At 46.8% G+C, this 18,650-nt stretch overlaps 1 protein-coding gene across 4 annotated transcripts in view; it reads right to left on the bottom strand.

Moving 5' to 3' along the window:
* Positions 1 to 18,422, bottom strand: part of IL31RA (interleukin 31 receptor A) — a 35,877-nt gene extending 17,455 nt beyond the window's left edge. For 2 of the 4 annotated variants that reach the window (XM_066253560.1, XM_066253562.1), the window contains exons 1-5: positions 18,368 to 18,422; positions 10,155 to 10,272; positions 8,488 to 8,657; positions 5,198 to 5,349; positions 932 to 1,100 (exon numbers count right to left, since the gene is read on the bottom strand). In XM_066253560.1, the coding sequence (XP_066109657.1) occupies positions 932 to 1,100; positions 5,198 to 5,349; positions 8,488 to 8,657; positions 10,155 to 10,272; positions 18,368 to 18,422 (664 nt within the window). Of the gene's footprint in view, positions 1 to 931; positions 1,101 to 5,197; positions 5,350 to 8,487; positions 8,658 to 8,781; positions 8,813 to 10,154; positions 10,273 to 18,367 lie in introns of all 4 variants that reach the window. The other 2 variants (XM_066253563.1, XM_066253564.1) reach the window with 2 other exon arrangements.
* Positions 18,423 to 18,650: the final 228 nt, after the last annotated feature.

The raw sequence follows: 18,650 nt of genomic DNA, 5'->3' as shown, positions 1-18,650 counted from the left end.
CCAACAGTGGGAATAGCAACTTTTGGCACCTGTCACTGAGCTCAGCACCTTACCTAACACATCGCATTTAATCCCTACAGCCCTAAAATTAGGAACCCAGGATTATTACCTCCATGTCTGAGCCACAACGCAGTGAAGCCACTGCCTGACATCATAAGCTTCTAAGCAATAAAGCCCAGATGTGAACATAGCCTACGTGTCCTGCAGTAGATAGGTATATGTTTAAATGTGGATAAAAACATGTTGAAATCCAAACAAAAATAGGGAAAAGAGATAGCATTTCAACTTAGAAATTTTCAAACAGTTGGAAAAGATTTGAGGGGCTTTGTACGAAACAACGGCATTTTGTTGTGAAATACGGAATCAAGTCGTTGACGAGGGGGTGGACATTAGGAATTTTTGAGGGTAGAAGGGTGTGCTTTCGTTCCTTTCCTCTGGGATCCTAAAAATAAATTAAAAAATGAAGAAAAAGAAAAACAAAAGTTCTCCAGTGGTGACTTTGCTACATGGGTGTTAGTTTGATTTAATGAGCCAAGGGCACAGAGAACAAGAGGAGCATGTGCTGTTTTGCTCATTAATCTTAATTCAGCCAGGCGGCTGTAATCACAAACCAACAGCAACGCCAAGTCGGGTTTCCGACAGAAAATCCAGCAGGTAAGCCCGACAGGAGACAGTGAGACTGTGACAAGCGAACGGGAGACACGGAGCCAAAATGGGCCAGGAGGTCACCCAGTAGAGTGACAGCTACCCTACCCCCACCAGAGGGGGCCAGCTTAGCAGGTGGGCCAGGGGGCGCCTGCGGAGAGGAAGGGTAGAGAAGCTCCCAGCTCTGGGACTGTGGGATTCCCGGATCCCCAGGGGCAGCCGTTGACCAAATGCACAGAGCAAGGCCCGGAGCGGACAAAAGGGATTTGCGGGGGGACCATCTTGCCTTCTTCCGCAGTGGCTCCCCTTGCTTCTTGACTCCAGCCACTCCAGAGCTCTGAATTCTGGTCTGCACATTGCAGAGCTATCACATATTCTGTGAACGGCTGCAGCCCGGTGAGGTTGTATGTTGTCTGGTCTTCATCAAACACGTGTTTGGTGAAGTTGACTTCCATCTACAAGGCGGAAGAAATAACCTTGAGCTGGATGGGAGACCACAAGTTATCTTTCTGTTTCTTCTTCATGCCCCAACCCTCTCTCACCTTTTCAGAACGGGTAGCATTCTATCGTAAAATTTAAAATATCTAATTTTCATAAATAAACCTCCAGGCTTGCCTGGGGACCATTTGCACCCAAATAGAACCCACGAACCACCCCTCACTCCCCGGCTCTAAGCTTTGAGCTGATGTATGTAAGCAATCTTGCATTTCTCAAAGAAGTGAGGCAGAGTCTGGGACCCAGGGTGGCCTAGGCCTCAGTTCAAACTCTGGGGGTGATGCCCACATCTGGAGAGGGGGCCTCACAAGGTAGTTAGTAGGTGAGCGAGACCTCCACGCCGTGAGGTTCAGCCTCATGTCATGGCCGAGACCCAGAAAGGGTGCGTGACCGTGGATTACCTTGTTGGAAGAACCAGAATCAGCACACAAGACTTCCTCACTCCTGGACTCTCTCCCTGGACCCAAATCTTTCATTTCAAATGATCGGTCTTTGGGTGACGGGTCAGGTTGCTAAAGGCCTCAGCAGCCTGGAGGCATAAATTCATTTTGACGCCCTTTGGGGGTTGGGGGGTGGGGTGGGATAAATAAAGCAGTTCTTTCTAGACCTCAGTTTCCTCATTAGTGCAGGGAGCCTGCTGCTTTGTATCGTCTCTGAAATCCCTTGTGGACCCAACCCTCCAACAGAAACCAAACAACTTGGCCATTTTGCTCTGAGACGGTCATGGCTGCCGCCACAGGAACTCTCAGCCATCGGTTTATGTTAACTTCTGTTGCGCCGATTGATAAAAGTGCAGCGCAGTAACAGGCACAGCTGTCTGGTGAGCTGGCACCCGGGACACATGGAACTGGTGAGAGAAGGGAGCCCCCATCCTGCCTGTGTGCATGGCAACTGAAAACAGGAACATGGCCGTGGGTTCCGGATGTCCACTTGGGCAGAATGAGGATGTGTGTCTATGGCAACAAGCTGAGCATCAGCTCCAGGTGACGGGGGTTAGGGGGTCCTCCTGAACTCGCAGCCCACAGAAAGGGCCTCATAGCCAGGAAGCAGGACCAGACGGGAGGGCCATTTTGCTGCTGAGTCCCAGGTTCCCTGAGCCCCCTGGGCCAGCCGCCCCTGGAGAGGCTGCAGGGGCCGAACAGGGCAGGGGACACAACTTGGGACAAGCCATTGTCTCTGGGCCGGTTGCCCTCTCAGCTCCCAGGGCTTATGGGCCCAGCCGGAACCAGACTAAGACCGTGAGGAGAACCCCAACCACATGTACAGCAAAATTAGGACAATAGTAATCCATAAAACACGTGCAAGGAAGTCCAACCAAGTTCTAGTTGATGTCGCATGCTTCCTGACATACAGAATATGCGTTTCTTAAATCTTTTGAATGCTGCGTCCTGCTCTGCAGTCCCCTGGGCCTGTGCGTGACCTGCTGGCTGGGTTGGCTCATGCTCCCTGCCTGGTGCAGCCCCGGGGACCTGCTCCTCACAGCCATCCATCCAAGGGAAAGGCCACCCAGCCCTTCACACCAGCTTCCTCCGAGGCTCCTGTGCTTTGGCTCTTTGTCCAAGCCAGCTGCCTCCAGCCATCCGAGTCCAGAGTCAATAGATCCTTCAGCCTATACGCAGGCTGAAATCTAAAACTTCCACACCTCAATATAGACAATGGGCTCCAACCAAACCATGACTTCATCGGGTGTGTTTCTAACAATCTGTACTTTGTGCCAAATTCAGCTCACCCGCGGTGTTTACGTCTGAAGAGATGAAACAGACATTTTGGTGCAATGCCCAAACCGAGCTCTGTCAACAGTCCTGAGCTCCTTCTGGAGAGCGTGCATGCGGCTCGCTCTGCAAAGGGGCTGTCCCGTGAGAACAGAGCCACGGGAAGGCGCTAGGGAGGTTGGTAAAGGCTGGTCAGATGAATGACTGACCTCAGAGTCAGCAAACCTGGGCTCAGTTCTGCCACTTACACACCTTGCGATCTGGGAGAGGTGACTAAAGCTCTCTGCATGGCAACTTCCTAATCTATAAAAATAAAAAAAATTAGCAGTGCCCCGCATATAGGACATGTGCAAAGATTAAACAGTTTGGAGTAGAAGAAAGCACTCCGTAACCCATACAGTGTTATACAAATATGAATCTTGCTGTTATGGATATATTGGGATTTTAGAATTAGTCTTCATACGGTTTAGTTTAAACAAACATTTACTGGGCACAAGCGTCAGGCAATGGGAAAACAAAGATGAGAACCAAGGTGTCTGTGTTCGGGGAGAGATGACTTAGAATGACCGTGCAGGTGCTAAGTGCATTGACAGAGGGCAAGCCCAGGCGCAGGCTCTCAGAAGGAGACGTGTCAGACCTCAATCCTGGCATGGCAAGGTGTGGGGCAGGAGGGGAGGGTGTTCCAGGTGGGGCACAGAAGAGAGAAGCAACATAATCCCATGGTCACTGGCTTGAGCCCAAAGGTTGCTGGTTTGAAGCCCAAGGTCACTGACTTGAGCCCAAGGTCGCTGGCTTGAGCCCAAGGTCGCTGGCTTGAGCCCAAGGTCACTGGCTTGAGCAAGGGGTCACTGGCTTGACTGGAGCTCTCCAGTCAAGGCACACATGAGAAAGCAGTCAATGAACAACTAAGGTGTTGCAACTATGAGTTGATGCTTCTCATCTCTCTCCCTTCCTCTTTCTCTCTCTCCCAAAAAGAAAAAAATGTTTTATTCACCCAAACTCACCACAGAGAGTGAACAGTCAGACCACACAGTGAGAGATCTTTGCAGCACACGTAACAAATTAAAGACTCATAAACAGAATGCACAAGGAACTCCTACAAGTCAGTTTTAAAAAATCAGACAGACTGTCCAACAGAAAAGAAAAATGTGGAAAAGGCTTAAATAAACAGTTGACAGAGAAGAGCTTCCAATGGCCAAGAAACTCAGGAGAAGGTGTGCGACCTCGTTAAAAGTCGAGTGTGTGCAAAGGAAAGCCATGACTGCACCTTGCTCCTACAATGGAACACGACACAATAGGAACAAGTGCGGACTCCAGCGTTACATGACGTGAATGAATCCTAAAAGCACAACAAAATGAGGGAAGGAGACAAAGCACCAAATGCATGGATTCCAATCACAGAATATCTCAAACTATGTTGTTCAGGGAGACTTATGCTTGAAACCGTAACAGAAAGCAAAGAAGTAACTACCACAAAAATCAGAACCACAGTGAGCAATGATTAGGAGAGCTTACATTCTTAAGCGGACGATAATAACAATTTGTTAAATGCAATGTTTATGTTGTTGTGTTCACTTTTCTTTGTGTGTGTGTGTGTGTGTGTGTGTGTGTGTGTGTGTGTGTGTGTATTTTTCTGAAGTGAGAAGCGGGGAGGCAGAGATACAGATTCCTGCATGTGCCAGACTGGGATCCACCCAGCAAGCCCACTAGGGAGTGATGCTTTGCTCATCTGGGGCGTTGCTCCGTTGCATCTGGAGCCATTCTAGCACCCGAGGCAGAGGCCACAGAGCCATCCTCAGCTCCTGGGCCAACTTTGCTCCAATGGAGCCTTGGCTGCGGGAGGGAAAGAGAGAGATAGAGAGGAAGGAAGGGAGAAAGGTGGAGAAGCAGATGGGCGCTTCTCCTCTGTGCCCTGGCTGGGAATTGAACCTGGGACTTCCACATGCCGGGCCAACACTCTACCACTGAGCCAACTGGCCAGAGCCATGTTCACTTTTCTAAATGTGCATTAGACATCACAGTTTCATGTAAGGTTGGAAAAAGGAAACAAGGAAGTAGCCGAGCCTCAGAACCTCTGGCAGCCATCACAGCCAGACACAAACCAGGTAGAATGACAAAGTAAATCTCCCACTCTACATTACGTCTATGTGCTCAGAATGGAAGAGGCCTGTAGTAAAACGCTTCTGACCAAAAAGGCCCAAAGGGGACCAGGAGGAAAAGGACTCACTATTTTCTGTCTCCTATGTCAGTGTAGAAAAGAACAACGTGATTCCAGGTCAACAAACGCTGTCCAGAACTTTCTTCTCTGCGCCCTCTGACAGAAACCTTATAATGGGACAACTTACCAAGTGGGTACTGTTCTCTGTTCTGAATCGGAGCATGTAGTTTAAAGTAGACGAGACAGGGGCCAACATAGGCCTTGTCCAAATCACTTGAACCATCCGTTTCGCGCCCGAAACGCGTTTCACGCTTAAATTCCCAGGTGGCTCGGTCTTGACTGAAAATAAACATCATATAGTTCTCATGTTTGCAAAACAGTCAGAAAGGGCTATTAACATCTGCCGCAAATTGGAAAATAAAAAAACCTAGGAAGGAGACGGTCGGCTGTAAGCAGGTGCATTAGGAAGGCAGGGGATAGGTAACACTGCCCCCCCACATCCCCAGTAAGTGTCCAAGGAGGACACAGTCTAAGGCTTCTCTGTAAATCAGCCTCCTGTTGACTGGGTCAGGTATGCAGAGCAGAATGGAGGTAAGACAGAGGTCACGCCACCAGAAATGGGCTGTTCCCCTCACCTGCGCTCCCCTCCCTCAGCCTCTTCCCCTGCCCCCGGATGGGGGAGTGCCCCATGAAGAGCCTCTCTCCTTGCCTCTGAACACCACAAACATTCTCGTCCCAAATCTCTCCCTTTGAAAATATGTATTTTTTTTCCTGGTTATATATATAACATATGCTTATTCAAAAAAATTTATTTTAACATAGAAAAATACAAAGAAAAACTTTAAATTATCCATAATGCCATCAACCACAGATAACCATTATTAACATGTATTTTCAGGGTTTTTTTTTTCCTATGGAACTATTTGCATAGTTTTCAAACAAAATTGATAGTGTGCTAAATGAAGCCTTTCTCTGTGTAAATAATATTATGCAATCAGCATAGGCCCCCTTGCATTAACAATTCTGCAAAACATGATTTTTCTCAGTGTTCCATCATGTTCCATGTTATAAATGAACAAAATGTATTTGACCTTTTCTCTCTTATTGTCCATTCACAGTATTTCTAATTTTTCATGGTAAATCTTCCCAAGAACAGAGGCTGGGTCTTGATCACAAGACCGAGGAGTTCACACCTGGCCCTCAGGAGGTACCAGATAGTTGTTAAGGGAGTAAATCAGGGATGCTGGCTGCATCTCTGCCTGCATCTCTGAGGCTCCTTAGATCCCCTTAGGACAGATGACTAAGAGAAAGGGTGCGAACAATGCTAGGGCTGCTTCCATAGCCATTCTGCTTTCCAAAAAAGCTACGCTATTGCAGCTTCCATCAGCAGTGTGAGCGACCCCGCCCACCACACCCTCTCTGCTGCTTGCTAGGCCTGAGCGCGACTGGCTCTCTCATCTTCGCCGTTCCTGAAGGCTTTTGGAAAGCAACACCCTTGCTTAGATCCATGGAATTAAAAACATTGCATAAAAATATTCAGAAAGCTCTTTGTAGCTACTTAAAAAAAATTATGTATTACTGTAGCTGGACTAAAGGGTGGTCATCAATCCATGTGGCCACTCAGTGGGTGGGACGATCAACAGTAGACATGGGGAGTAATATTTGTAAGATTGATTTTTATTAAGCACTTGGTAAGTATTTTCTGAGAGGAATCAATCATTTGGCTGACTCCTCTCAACCACCTAACATTTATTATACTTATTTTTAAGAAGGTAAAACTTTTGAAGGTTAAATAACTTTCTCCTAAGACGCCAAGCTAGGATTCATGCACACCCCTTCCAAAATCCCTGCCCTTACACATCCAACTAGACTGCCTCCAGTCAGAGTAAGCACAAATCCCTATTGTGGCTCTATTTAATCCTACAATGATATCACCAAGGAGATATGTGATTTCTACCCCGATTAAACATGGATCTCAGAATTGCTCATTAAGAACTGATGGATATTGAGTGATGTCAACAAAATGATGGACAAGAAAACTCCCAAGTTTTTATTCCCCCATAGAAACATTAAAAAAACAAAACAAGCAAAGACTGCTTCATCTCATCCAGTTGGAGTTCTGGAAACTCATCCAAGGTTTTCAGCAGCCAAGGGAATCCCTAGCCAAGAAAAAGTCACCTCCGAAGTGGCAGGAAAGGTCTTGCTTGTCTTTGTCCTACCTCCACCCCACATGGCGGTGGTCTTGGTCTCGGGGAGGCAGAAACCCAGTTCCTACTTCCTTTCCTCAAACCAGAGAGAGCACAGCAGACCTTACAACATTCTAACCTCCCCAGGGAAGGATGAGAAACTTGGTCTTGGTTTTGTCTCACTTGATCTCAGGTAGAAAGAGGACCAGGCTCTGCTCATGGAAGCTGCAGGGAGTCACAGACCCACACAAGCCTACGGCAGGAGGTCATTGGTAGAGAATGGGTCATCCAAAGACCCGAGGGGAGGAAGACAGTCAAAAACCATCGCATGTACGGAGGAACTGAGAGTGTGATGTGCAGGCCAACGCAAGGTGCACACTCAGAAAAGACCTGGGAAGAATTCAAGTTTCCGCTTGAGACTGAGCCCTTGGCTCAGAGCAAGTCCCGCTCATCTACAAAGACCAGGGGAAGAGACTCTGGTTTCAAACGCCCAGTGTCAACAACCAAATCACAAGGCACACAAAGAAACAGGAAGCGATGACCCATTCAAGAGACAGAATACAGTGACAGGAACTGTCCCTGAGGAAGCCTAGACACCAGGCTTACTAGAAAAAAACTTTTAAAACACCTGTCTTCAGTATGCTCAAAGAGCTGAAGGAAAACATGGACAAGAATTTGAGAAGATCAAGAAAACCATATACAACCAGAGTGAGAATAGCATCAGCAAGCAGATGGAAATTATAAAAAGGAGCCAAACAGAAATCCTGCAGCTAAAGACTACAATACCCGAAGTACAAACTTTGTAGAGCAATAAACAATAGATCTCAGCAGGCAGAAGGGTCAGCAAAACGTGAAAAGAGGACAATTCAAAGTGTTTGAATCTGAGGAGCAAAAAGGGGGAGGAAATGAAGAAAATGAAGAAAAATAAACAGAGCTTGAGGTACTTGTGGGACACTGAATTCCTTTCTTTTGCCTAACAATGTGTGTCCCTTCCTCATTACCTCCTTCCCACCACCAGCCCCAGCAACCAACGCTACTGCCTGCCCCTGTGGGTTTCACTGTTATAGAGTCTAAGCATAAGTAAGAGCACACTGTCAATTTCTTTCTTCTATCCTTTCATCCGTTCTTTTTTTCCCCTCCTTCCCACTCTCCTTTCTTTCTTTGACAAGAAGATAAATCTTATCTTTATCCATTCCATGCAGCTACTATGTCCTTGATCTTTGAGTCTACTTTTGAGCCCACAGATAACTCTTTGAAGAAAAGAGTATAAAAAATAGCCAATAACGCTTACTGATGTTATTTAGGCGCCAACGTGTCACCTCAGATTCAACTGTGCCAGCCTCATTCCGCGCTTCCACTTGAATGGTGTAATTATCCGGGACTGTTATTGTTGGAGGGAGGAAAGAGCACCGAGCACGATTTTCACTTGGGCAGTCATGGCTGTCACTTTGTCCATTATCTCTGTGAAGGAAGACATGATTCAACACCAGTTTAGTTCAGCAGTTTGGAAACATCGCTGTTCTCAATGTATTAAAGCATGTGTTTGTTGGTTTCAATCTGGGTCTCTCTTGAGAATGGTATAGACCAGAAGTTGTTACCCTTCTCTCCAAATCCTCCTTCATCTCCACAGAGAGATACAGGTTCATCTCACCCTGCCTGCATGAGATGCTATGAACCCTGGAGACCTCCCTGGGACCCTAACAAGCCCATCAAAAGCTTCACTTGCAATGCCTTTCCTATTGGTAACAAATAATAAACAGGTCCCTAGAATCCCAGACACTAACCTTCAAAACTTAATACACGTGTATTTGTAAATTTCAACCTGGGTCTCTCTTGAGAACTGTATAGACCAGAGGATTTGTTAAATAAATCATGGGGGATACATAAATAGAATTCAAAGTGATAGTTTTTAATACATCTATATATATATTGATATATAGAAAGATGCCTAGACTCCATTATTGGTTAAAAAGAGCAGGGTGCATATTATATGCAGAATAATCACATTTATGTGAATTTATGGTACATATCTATGTAACTATTCTTAGAGGTATCTGGAAAGGTCCTCATCAAAATGTTAAAATTTGGCCCTGGCTGGTTGGCTTAGCGGTAGAGCGTCGGCCTGGCGTGCGGGGGACCCGGGTTTGATTCCCCGCCAGGGCACGTAGGAAAAGTGCCCATTTGCTTCTCCACCCCCTCCTTCCTCTCTGTCTCTCTCTTCCCCTCCCGCAACCAGGGCTTCATTGGAGCAAAGATGGCCTGGGCGCTGGGGATGGCTCCTTGGCCTCTGCCCCAGGTGCTAGAGTGGCTCTGGTCTCGGCAGAGCGACACCCCGGAGGGGCAGAGCATCGCCCCCTGGTGGGCAGAGCATCGCCCCTGGTGGGCGTGCCGGGTGGATCCTGGTCGGGCGCATGCGGGAGTCTGTCTGACTGTCTCTCCCCATTTACAGCTTCGGAAAAATACAAAAAAAAAAAATGTTAAAATTTTTACCTTTGGTGATGAGATTTGGGGTGATTTGATTTTTTTTTTTTTTTACTTTCTTTATATTTTTCAGATTGTATTTTTTTTTTACCATTGGTATATATTGTTTCCAGAAAACTCATTAACATGACAGATCATTCAAATCCTATCAAGCAGTAACTTCACGGAAACAAGCACAGGTATGGGCAGGACCCAGATGGGTGGTGTAGCTATGGTGCACATGGCTCTGGAGATTATGCAGAGGTGGGGATGACCAAGGACAAAGACGGAGGCCCACATCACAGGCACCGTGTTGGCTGAGGCAGGGCCAGGGAGCAGCGCTCGGACATACAGAATCGTAGAATTTTGAAAGCAGAAAGAGTGCCAAAGGTTTTCTATGGTTATGGGCAGCCAGTAGCCAAGATATCACCCAGAAGCTGTCACAGAGAGCATGTTATTTCATAAGCCACTGCCTCTTCCCCTTTTCCTTGTACTTACCGGGTTCTCTTAACTTTGTACCATGTATTACTGGCTTCTTTCTCCGGACTCCAGGTACAGGTAAAATTTCTATCATGGTATAAGATGCAAGAAATGTTCTGGGGCTTAGCTGGCAGGGCTAAAAAACAAACAGGCACAACAAACACGATCACTTCAGTCCATAAATAACATTACCAGCCTTGAACGTTCTAATGGAGACAGGTGACCGGACATCGGGTCTGTCAGTTAGCTGCTCAATATAACCGGTCGTCCTAACCCGGGCCGTGGAAGGGACCTCACCCCATCTTGTCAATGATTCCCTTTGGAGAGCTTGAGTTCTACTTTTTCAACACTACTTTTCACCGTCTTATTCCAATGCAACATTTGAGAATCGAAAAAGCTTATTAAAAACACCAGGCAAAGGAAAGCATCAGATGATAGACCCACTCTGGATAACTGGACAATGGGTGATGTGGTGAGAAGGCAAAAATGAAAGTGTTGAGTTATACCCACCCTTCAACCTTCAAGACCAGTAATTCCCCCCAGGAGGGGGTATAGTGGAGAGCATTTCTGAGGTGTCTCCAGCTTTATTTTCACTTCTTATCATTCTTTCCCATTGTAGTCCCCACCAAGTGACACCCATTCCTGCCCAGGAAAAGCGGGTACTACCATTAAAACAGGGATCCAGACCCTGCGGAAGTCCAGAGGTAGAATTCAGAGGTGTAGGAACTTAAATGAGAAGACTTTTTCACCTTTATTTTTCACTAACCTCTTGTTGAAATTTATAATTTCCTTCCATCACGAATCTAGTCTACAGTAACATCATTGCTTGTGACTTTTTCACCATTAAGGGCAGTTTTTTTCATATTATATGTCAGTGGTTGTGGATACCTTGAAATATCAAACACTATTGTCACCATCACTAAATGGATGTAATTATTAGGTCTGCTTATTTAATGTGTTAATAAAGAAGCACATATAGTACTATGTCACGAATTTGTTTTTAATAGTTTAATAATGTCATTTCAATATATTTGGGTTCCTTTGGAATCCCATGTATCTTATTTCTATATTTACAACTACTATTTTCAGAAGCGGTCCATGAACTTCACCAGATGGCCATGGGGTTCATCTTACACTTACACACAGTGAAGAACAAAGGGCAACGTCCTGCTCTGTGACTCAAACTTTTTTTGAACCTTTGCTAAGACCACAGTTTTAAGAAGCCAGCATTTTTGAGAGAGGAAGGCAATTTCTTAAGTTACCTTTACTATCAAAACAAAACTATACTGTGGCTGGGAAAGAAGTCCCTACCAGACAAGAAGTATTTTTGCCCATCACTTCCAGCAAGTCAAATATTGGGGGGGCAGGCAGATAAAAACTCAGGCACAGCAAAGAGCTCAGGCGTCAACATTTTTGGTGGAACAGTACAAACAGGCAGGTGGGACAGATGAACCAAGGTTACCTGAGCTGGTGGCCTATTTCTCCAGGCACAACCTGGCAAGTTACAAGCCTATAGTCAGAAGCTTCGTGTTGCACCCAGCACAGCCTCCAGCAGGGCACAGAGGTCCTAAATGCCCTCGCAGAGGGTGGGGGCAGTAGCTCTTTGGGTAAGCTCCGTACAGGTGAGTGTAGCATCAGGGACCCAGAACTCTGTGTCTCAGGTTGCGGGAAGGGGGGGTATAGATGTGTAGGACTGGCCCAGACCTGGGGTTCTGTGCCCAGGGGACTTCAGAACCACAGGCCAACACTGGGGCATGAACTCCAGGAGTAGTTGCCAGTCTGATGCACCACAGCCCAGGGAATGCCAGCTGACCCTCAGGGGACAGCAGAGGGGTCAGACCACAGCTGAAAGTCCAGAGAGCAGAGGGCAGCACAGGGCTTCCTCACATAGGTTCACCAGCCCATGCCAGGACTCTGAAGCCACGTAAGCCCTGCTCTACACCCAGACACCATCTTGAGGAGCAGTGGGGAGCGGCCATTTACCCCAGGGAGACTGAATTAGTGGGGAAACCCCATAAACCAGAAGAACTGAGACAATGCTCACAAAAGTAAATGCTACCCACACCTTCCCCTTCTTCAGCCTGCCTGGCTTCCCAGGGAAGAGGAGACTTTTGATCACTTTGATGATAGAAAAGAAGGATGTTATATTATATTTTCTGTGCATATTTTTTCTTTCTTTCTTTCTTTCTTTCTTTCTTTATTTATTTATTTATTAGCTAGAGAGAGAGGGACAGACAGACAGGAAGGGAAAGAGATGAGAAGTATTAACTTTTTGTTGTAGTTCCTTAGTTGTTCACTGATTGCTTTCTCATATGTGCCTTAACCAGGGGCTACAGCAGAGTGAGTGACTTCTTGCTCAAACCAGCGACCTTGGGCTTCAAGCCAGTGACCCTGGGCTCAAGCCAATGACCTCGAGGTTTTGAATCTGGGTCCTCAGCATCCTAGGCTGACACTCTATCCACTGTGCCACCACCTGGTCAGGAAATTCTGTATTATTTCAACTCTGTCCAAGGTTTTACCTTCTCCCATGGAAGCAGTAGGTAGTATAGGCTTCCGGAATGGGTGGTATTCATTGTTGGGTTTAGGTTTAGAATTCTCAGATTTGCACATACATGTATATACTTGGTCGGTGAAGTGAGCACTGTCCACAGGGATGACGGAACCACTGAGAATGACAAATAAGGGAAAGGGAGAGCCTGGTGCCTCCTCCTGTGCCCACCTTTCCAGCTCCTCCCCCAGCAGCTGCTCTCCGAGTTCTGCAGGTAAGCCTGACCCTGCAGAACCGATTGGTCTGCTCAGATGTCAGCGCCTTCCTATCTCTGCGACTCTCAGGCTGAAAGATGGCAAAGCGGCTGATCTTCGCATTCAAATGCTTGAAACGACCAGAGTTAATGGGACCTGAGCCAAATAACACCCCATGCTACATGGAAATCAGCAGCTAGACCAAGTCACACATTCACAGAAGAGCCCACACAGCCCGAAACCTTCCCTGGGAGTCCAGCAACTGGCAAACAGAACATTCACAGATTCCACACTTCACAACTTTCAGTGGTAATGTGCAAAATCCGAGGGGGTGAACCAAGGGTCAGCCAACAATGTCCCCAGAGGAACATCTTTCACACTGACCAACTCACTTCCTGTCTCCACGGCTCAGAGGACGGCCATGTGCATGTGTGCATGCACACACATGTGGGCCTGTCGTTAGTCCTGTGGCCAAATTTTTAACAAATATTCATAACATGTTGGCCTGCCCCAAATCTGTCTTCATGAATCCTCATTACTCTAACTCTTAGCAGGATTTCAAGATGGATCCTCTGCTGAAGAACAGAACACAAGGGGTCTTTGCCTCTCTTCTCAGAATAGCCTGTGGTCTCACACTGTGCCCCCTGTGGCCTCCCACACTCATGCTTTATTTGACTCCTCCTATTCTCCCTTGCAACTGGATGAACCCGAAACCAGCACCAAAAACCAATGTAGGAATAGATCCTCTTGGTCCCAAGTAGACCCTTGTCGAATCTTCATACCTTCACGCCCCTGTTCTTCTCAAACACTCTCCTTAGCTCCTTCCGAAAGCTGGGTTAAAAATACACAAAAGCCATAAGCTTTTGGACGGGACAGGAATCAATCATCTGGTTCCCAGAACTCTACGTGTTATCACCAGGTGTCGGGAGACGAGAACATGGTTCTAAACATGATTTTTCCACCTGAGCTTTTTCAAAGGAGCGACATTTGTCTTGCCCTTGCTGCTTAGCATATGATGAGAGCAATGCTGTTACCAAAGCCACGTGACAATGGTGTAGAGGAGGGTGCAATTCAGGTGCCTTCCACCCTTCTAGGTTGCCCAGCTGGGGCCTCAGATGATCAGACCAACAAAAGACAGATTTCAAGAGAGAAACATTTTTTTTCATGCATGCAGAGTTCATCACGCAGGGAAAACCTCAAAGATGTGGCTAGAACTTGGGTTCACACAGCATCTTAATAGAGAATGTCAGGACAAAGGAAAAGGAATTTAGATTTTCAAGGATGGCAAACTATGGGAAGGTAAATATATGGGGGAATCTCATACCATAAGGTTGGGTGTGCGAGTCAATCTTGGTCCCAACTTTCTTTCTTTTTTTTTTTTTTTTTTTTTTTTAATTTTTCTTAAGTGAGAAGAAGGGAGGCAGAGAAACAGACTCCTGCATGCGCCCCGACTGGGATCCACCTGGCAAGCCCCCTATGGGATGATGTTCTGCCCCTCTGGGGCCACTGCTCCATTGCTCAGAAACTGGGCTATTTTGAAGCCTGAGGTGAGATTATGGAGTGATCCTCAGTGCCCAGGGCCAACTTGCTCCAACTGAGTCATGGCTGTGGGAGGGGGAGAGACAGAGAGAGGGGTAGGGGTAGAGAAGCAGATGGGCACTTCTTCTGGGTTCCCTGACTGGGAATTGAACCCAGGACATCCTCATGTCAGACCAATGCTCTACTGCTGAGCCAACAAGCCAGGGCTCTCTGCCTTTTTCATGGCCATGAAACTTCCCCAAGAGAGGAGATTTGTGGCAGTCATTATTTTCGCAGCAAAGTCTCTGCTTTTAGTTCAATAAGGGAAGCTCCAGGAAGATTTCATTTCCACATCTATTGATTCTCATTTGTCTCCAGACCCAAATAATTTATGTCGAAGTGGCATGTTTGGGGATGGCATATTCTGATCCCCTACCCTGGTATTATAGAAAGATGTTGTAAAAAATAAAATAAGTGTTCAGCAATATTCCCAGTCCTCATCAATGTCTCTTCTTCCTGGACGTGTGGGAAGACCTTAGCTTCGCACCCTCTTGACGTTGCTCTGGCCATTGATGTGAGAGGAGCGTTTAGTGTGAGGTCATGATTGCCCCTTCTCTCTTCCCTCTGCCCCTGCACACCAAAAACCCCATGTTGAGATGGTGGTATCTTAGGATGGTAGAGGCTCCTTCAGCTAGGCTCCTACTTACCTGGGTAGACATGGAGAGTCTGTCTGTCTGAAATACACAGCCTTCTCCAAACACCCAGGATTCTGAGACCTGGGGAAGGAATTCATTTCCACAGCAGCTTTTCCTCTTCGTCTCTTGTGTCCTCCTGACAATCTAATTCAGCATATCTAGCTCAGGCCATTTTAAACTTCTTATGTTACACATTAGGGGGTTGGAGGGAACTTGGATGGAAAGGAAACCAAGTCAGCAGACAATGTTAGGCTGCCCTTTTACTCTCTTGCTTGACTTGTGACCGGCACGTCCAGCCTCGGTTGTCTGGCGCAGTCCCTCGCCTGTGGGCTACCTTTACTTTACATAACGCAGCTGCCACGGCCGGCCGACCCTATCTGTCACCTGCTCTGCCTTCTCCTTCTTGGCACCCGTGTGCCCATGTTATATCTTATTAGACTTGCTTGCAGTTGGCGTATCCACCCGACCCCAGAAGACTGTCCCCAACTGAGTGTAAAATGGTGACAAAACAACAAAGCACACTCCCCTTCTGTTATCATTTTTAGAAAAATCTAGTAGCATCAGCAAGTACCCCTCAAGACTGTCAAGGTCTTGGGAAATGAGGAAAAACCACGACACTGTCACAGAATTTAAGAGACTAAGGAGATGTGACAGTTCAATCCTGGAACAGGAAGAGAACATCAATGGAAAAACTAGCGAAACCCAAATAAAACCTGGGATTTAATCAGTCGATATCTGTTTCCTAGCTTTGTCCAATGGTCTATGGTATTATAAGATATTAACAATGGGGAATGGCTGAGGGTACATAAGGACTCCCTGGACTCTTCACAAATTTTCTATAAACCCAAAAGTATTCAAAAACAGATTTAGGGGAAAAAAAGAGACCACTAAAGGCTAGATTGACCATTCGCACACATCCATCCTTCCCTCACACCTTCAAACACTGCCAAAACTACATTCCGCTTCTGTTGTAGAAATAGCTACTTCCTCTATTTGTAGCAATAAAAGGAAACGTCCGTTAATATTTCTGGATGAGAGATTGGGAGAAAAGTCTTGCTTCTTGGAGCATTTCCCATGTGCAAGAGGAAAAGTGTTCAAAATCCAACAGCTGTCCTCCATCCCTCTTTAACCCTCTCTGCTCACACCACTTGGGCGCCGTTGACAAGTCAGCGGTTTAGAACGTGCCTTGAAGCAGAAGAGCATGTCTGAGCAGAGGCGAAGGAGGAATATCGGAGAAGGGAAGCCGGTTGCCAACTGGAGCCAGTTATGTTGTCGGTGGTATAAGTAAAATGTGGTAAGGAGACAGAGATAGAGGATAGAAAAAGACAAACGGAGAGAAAGGGTGAGTGAATAGAAACATGAGGCACACCATCCTAGAACTGTACGTGGACAGCTGGGGTAACTGTTGATGTCTGAGCTGGCCGGGAGCAGCTAAGAGAGACAGAAACACAGGCCTGCCTGCCCCTACTGTCTGTGAGGCTCCTGAGTGCCACAGCCACACCCCAGGGGCAGAGGAGGGGCCCTACGTGGGAACAGAGGTCTGGAATGCATTCTCATTATCTGCGGGTCACATACACCCTCTTGTCAACCCCTGGTCATGACATGCGATGGACTGAATTATGTTCCGCAGATTCCTGTGTTAAGGCTCTAACCCCAGAAGGTGACTGTGTATGAAGAAAGGACCTTTGAGGAGGTACTAGTTAACATGAGGCCATCAGGGGGGTCCCTAATCCCTTCTGACAGGTGTCCTTATAAGAAGAGGAGATTAAGATATACAGAGGGTCTGACCAGGTGGTGGCATAGAGCATTGGACTGGGATGTGAAGAACCCAGGTTCAAAACCCCAAGGTTGCTGGCTTGAGCACGGGCTCACCAGCTTGAGTGCAGAGTCGCTGGCTTGAGGGTGGGATCATAGACATGACTCCATGATTGCTGGCTTGAGCCCAAAGATCGCTGGCTTGAGCCCAAGGTCTCTAGCTTGAGCAAGGGGTCACTCACTCTGCTGGAGCCCCCTGGTCAAGGCACATAAGAGAAAACAATCAATGAACAACTAAGGAGACCAAGGAGCCACAAGGAAGAATTGATGCTCCTCATCTCTCTCCCTTCTTGTCTGTCTGTCCCTATCTGTCCCTCTCTCTGACTCTCTCTCTCTCTCTCTGTCACACACACAAAAAAAAGACATACAGAGGGATGACCATATGAGGAAGCAGCAAGGTAGAGGTCCTCTGTGAGCTGAGGAGAGACATGTCAGGGGGATCAGCCCTGCAGGCACCTTGGTCTTGGACCTCCAGCCTCCAGACAATAAGAACGTAGCTGCCTTGCTGTGGCAGCTCTAGCAGACCAGTACACTCTGTGATGCCCTCTCTACCTTCCCAGTGCCCAATACCCACCATTGCCCCTTTGGCCTTAAAGAAAAATTTTAGTGTACGATGTAATCAAATGAATGTACCTTAGATCTACAAGTTCCTATATGGATATTAGGCCCATCGCCTTGAGTTGGACCACGGTTAGAGATGTGTGCTTTTTTTTTATCATTTTCCTTTATAGTCGGGATTTAATGTAAATAATGTGAAAATTATACATTTTTTTTGTTTTTATGTGTGTGTTTTTATATGAAGCCATTACACTTAACACAAAAACTACTGAAATAGCACTTTTCAGCCCTGGCCAGTTGGTTCAGTGGTAGAGCATTGGCCTGGCATATGGACATCCCGGGTTCAATTCCCAGTCAGGGCACACAGGAGAAGCGATCATCTGCTTCTCCACCCCTCCCTCTCTCCTTTCTCTCTGTTTCTCTCTTTTCTCCTCCTGCAGCCATGGCTCGAATGGTTCGAGTAAGTTGGCCCCGGGCACTGAGGGGCTCCATGGCCTCATCTCAGGCACTAAAATAGCTTGGTTGTTCAGCAGTGAAGCAATGGCCCAGATGGGCAGAGCATCACCCAGTAGGGGGCTTGCTGAGTGGATCTCAGTCAGGGTGCATGCAGGAGTCTGTCTCTCTGCCTCCCCTGCTCTCACTTAAAAATAAGTAAATAAAAGCAATAGAACTTATCATTACTCTAAAACAGTGAACTTTTTCAGGGGGCTCATATCTCCCTTTGAAGATATGCTAGGCCACCTTGCCAAGTCTGCACATACATAAACATACATCAACATGCACACTCACACACACACACAAATTCAGGGAGTTCACAGAACTCTCCCGCTCTCAAGTGAACAATTCTTGTCCACGGAAGGCAATAAGAGTCACATCATCCATGGAATGGCACAGCCAACCTACCTGCCAGGCTGAATCCGCAGAGCACAGGAAGCACCCACAGCGCCAAGGTCCCCATGGTCCCCAAGTTCATGCAGGCAGGCGGGGGCATGAGCTGAAAATGTCAGCAGTCAAGGGTTAGTTTGTTCTCATCTCTTCAACAATTCTGTTTCCTGGGACCGATTCTGAGAGTGTTGGGAATGAGTCTTTCATTTTTAAATCTTATTTTATATTTCTGACTCTGGTCCCCTAGGTCCCTTTATAACTACTCCATCAACCCTCGTTGACATTTTACTTTGTCTGCAAT

Source organism: Saccopteryx bilineata, chromosome 1 (assembly GCF_036850765.1).
Source record: "Saccopteryx bilineata isolate mSacBil1 chromosome 1, mSacBil1_pri_phased_curated, whole genome shotgun sequence".
Lineage (NCBI taxonomy): Eukaryota > Metazoa > Chordata > Mammalia > Chiroptera > Emballonuridae > Saccopteryx > Saccopteryx bilineata.
Note: the sequence above shows the minus strand (reverse complement) of the source record. Positions and strands in the feature narration are given on the sequence as shown.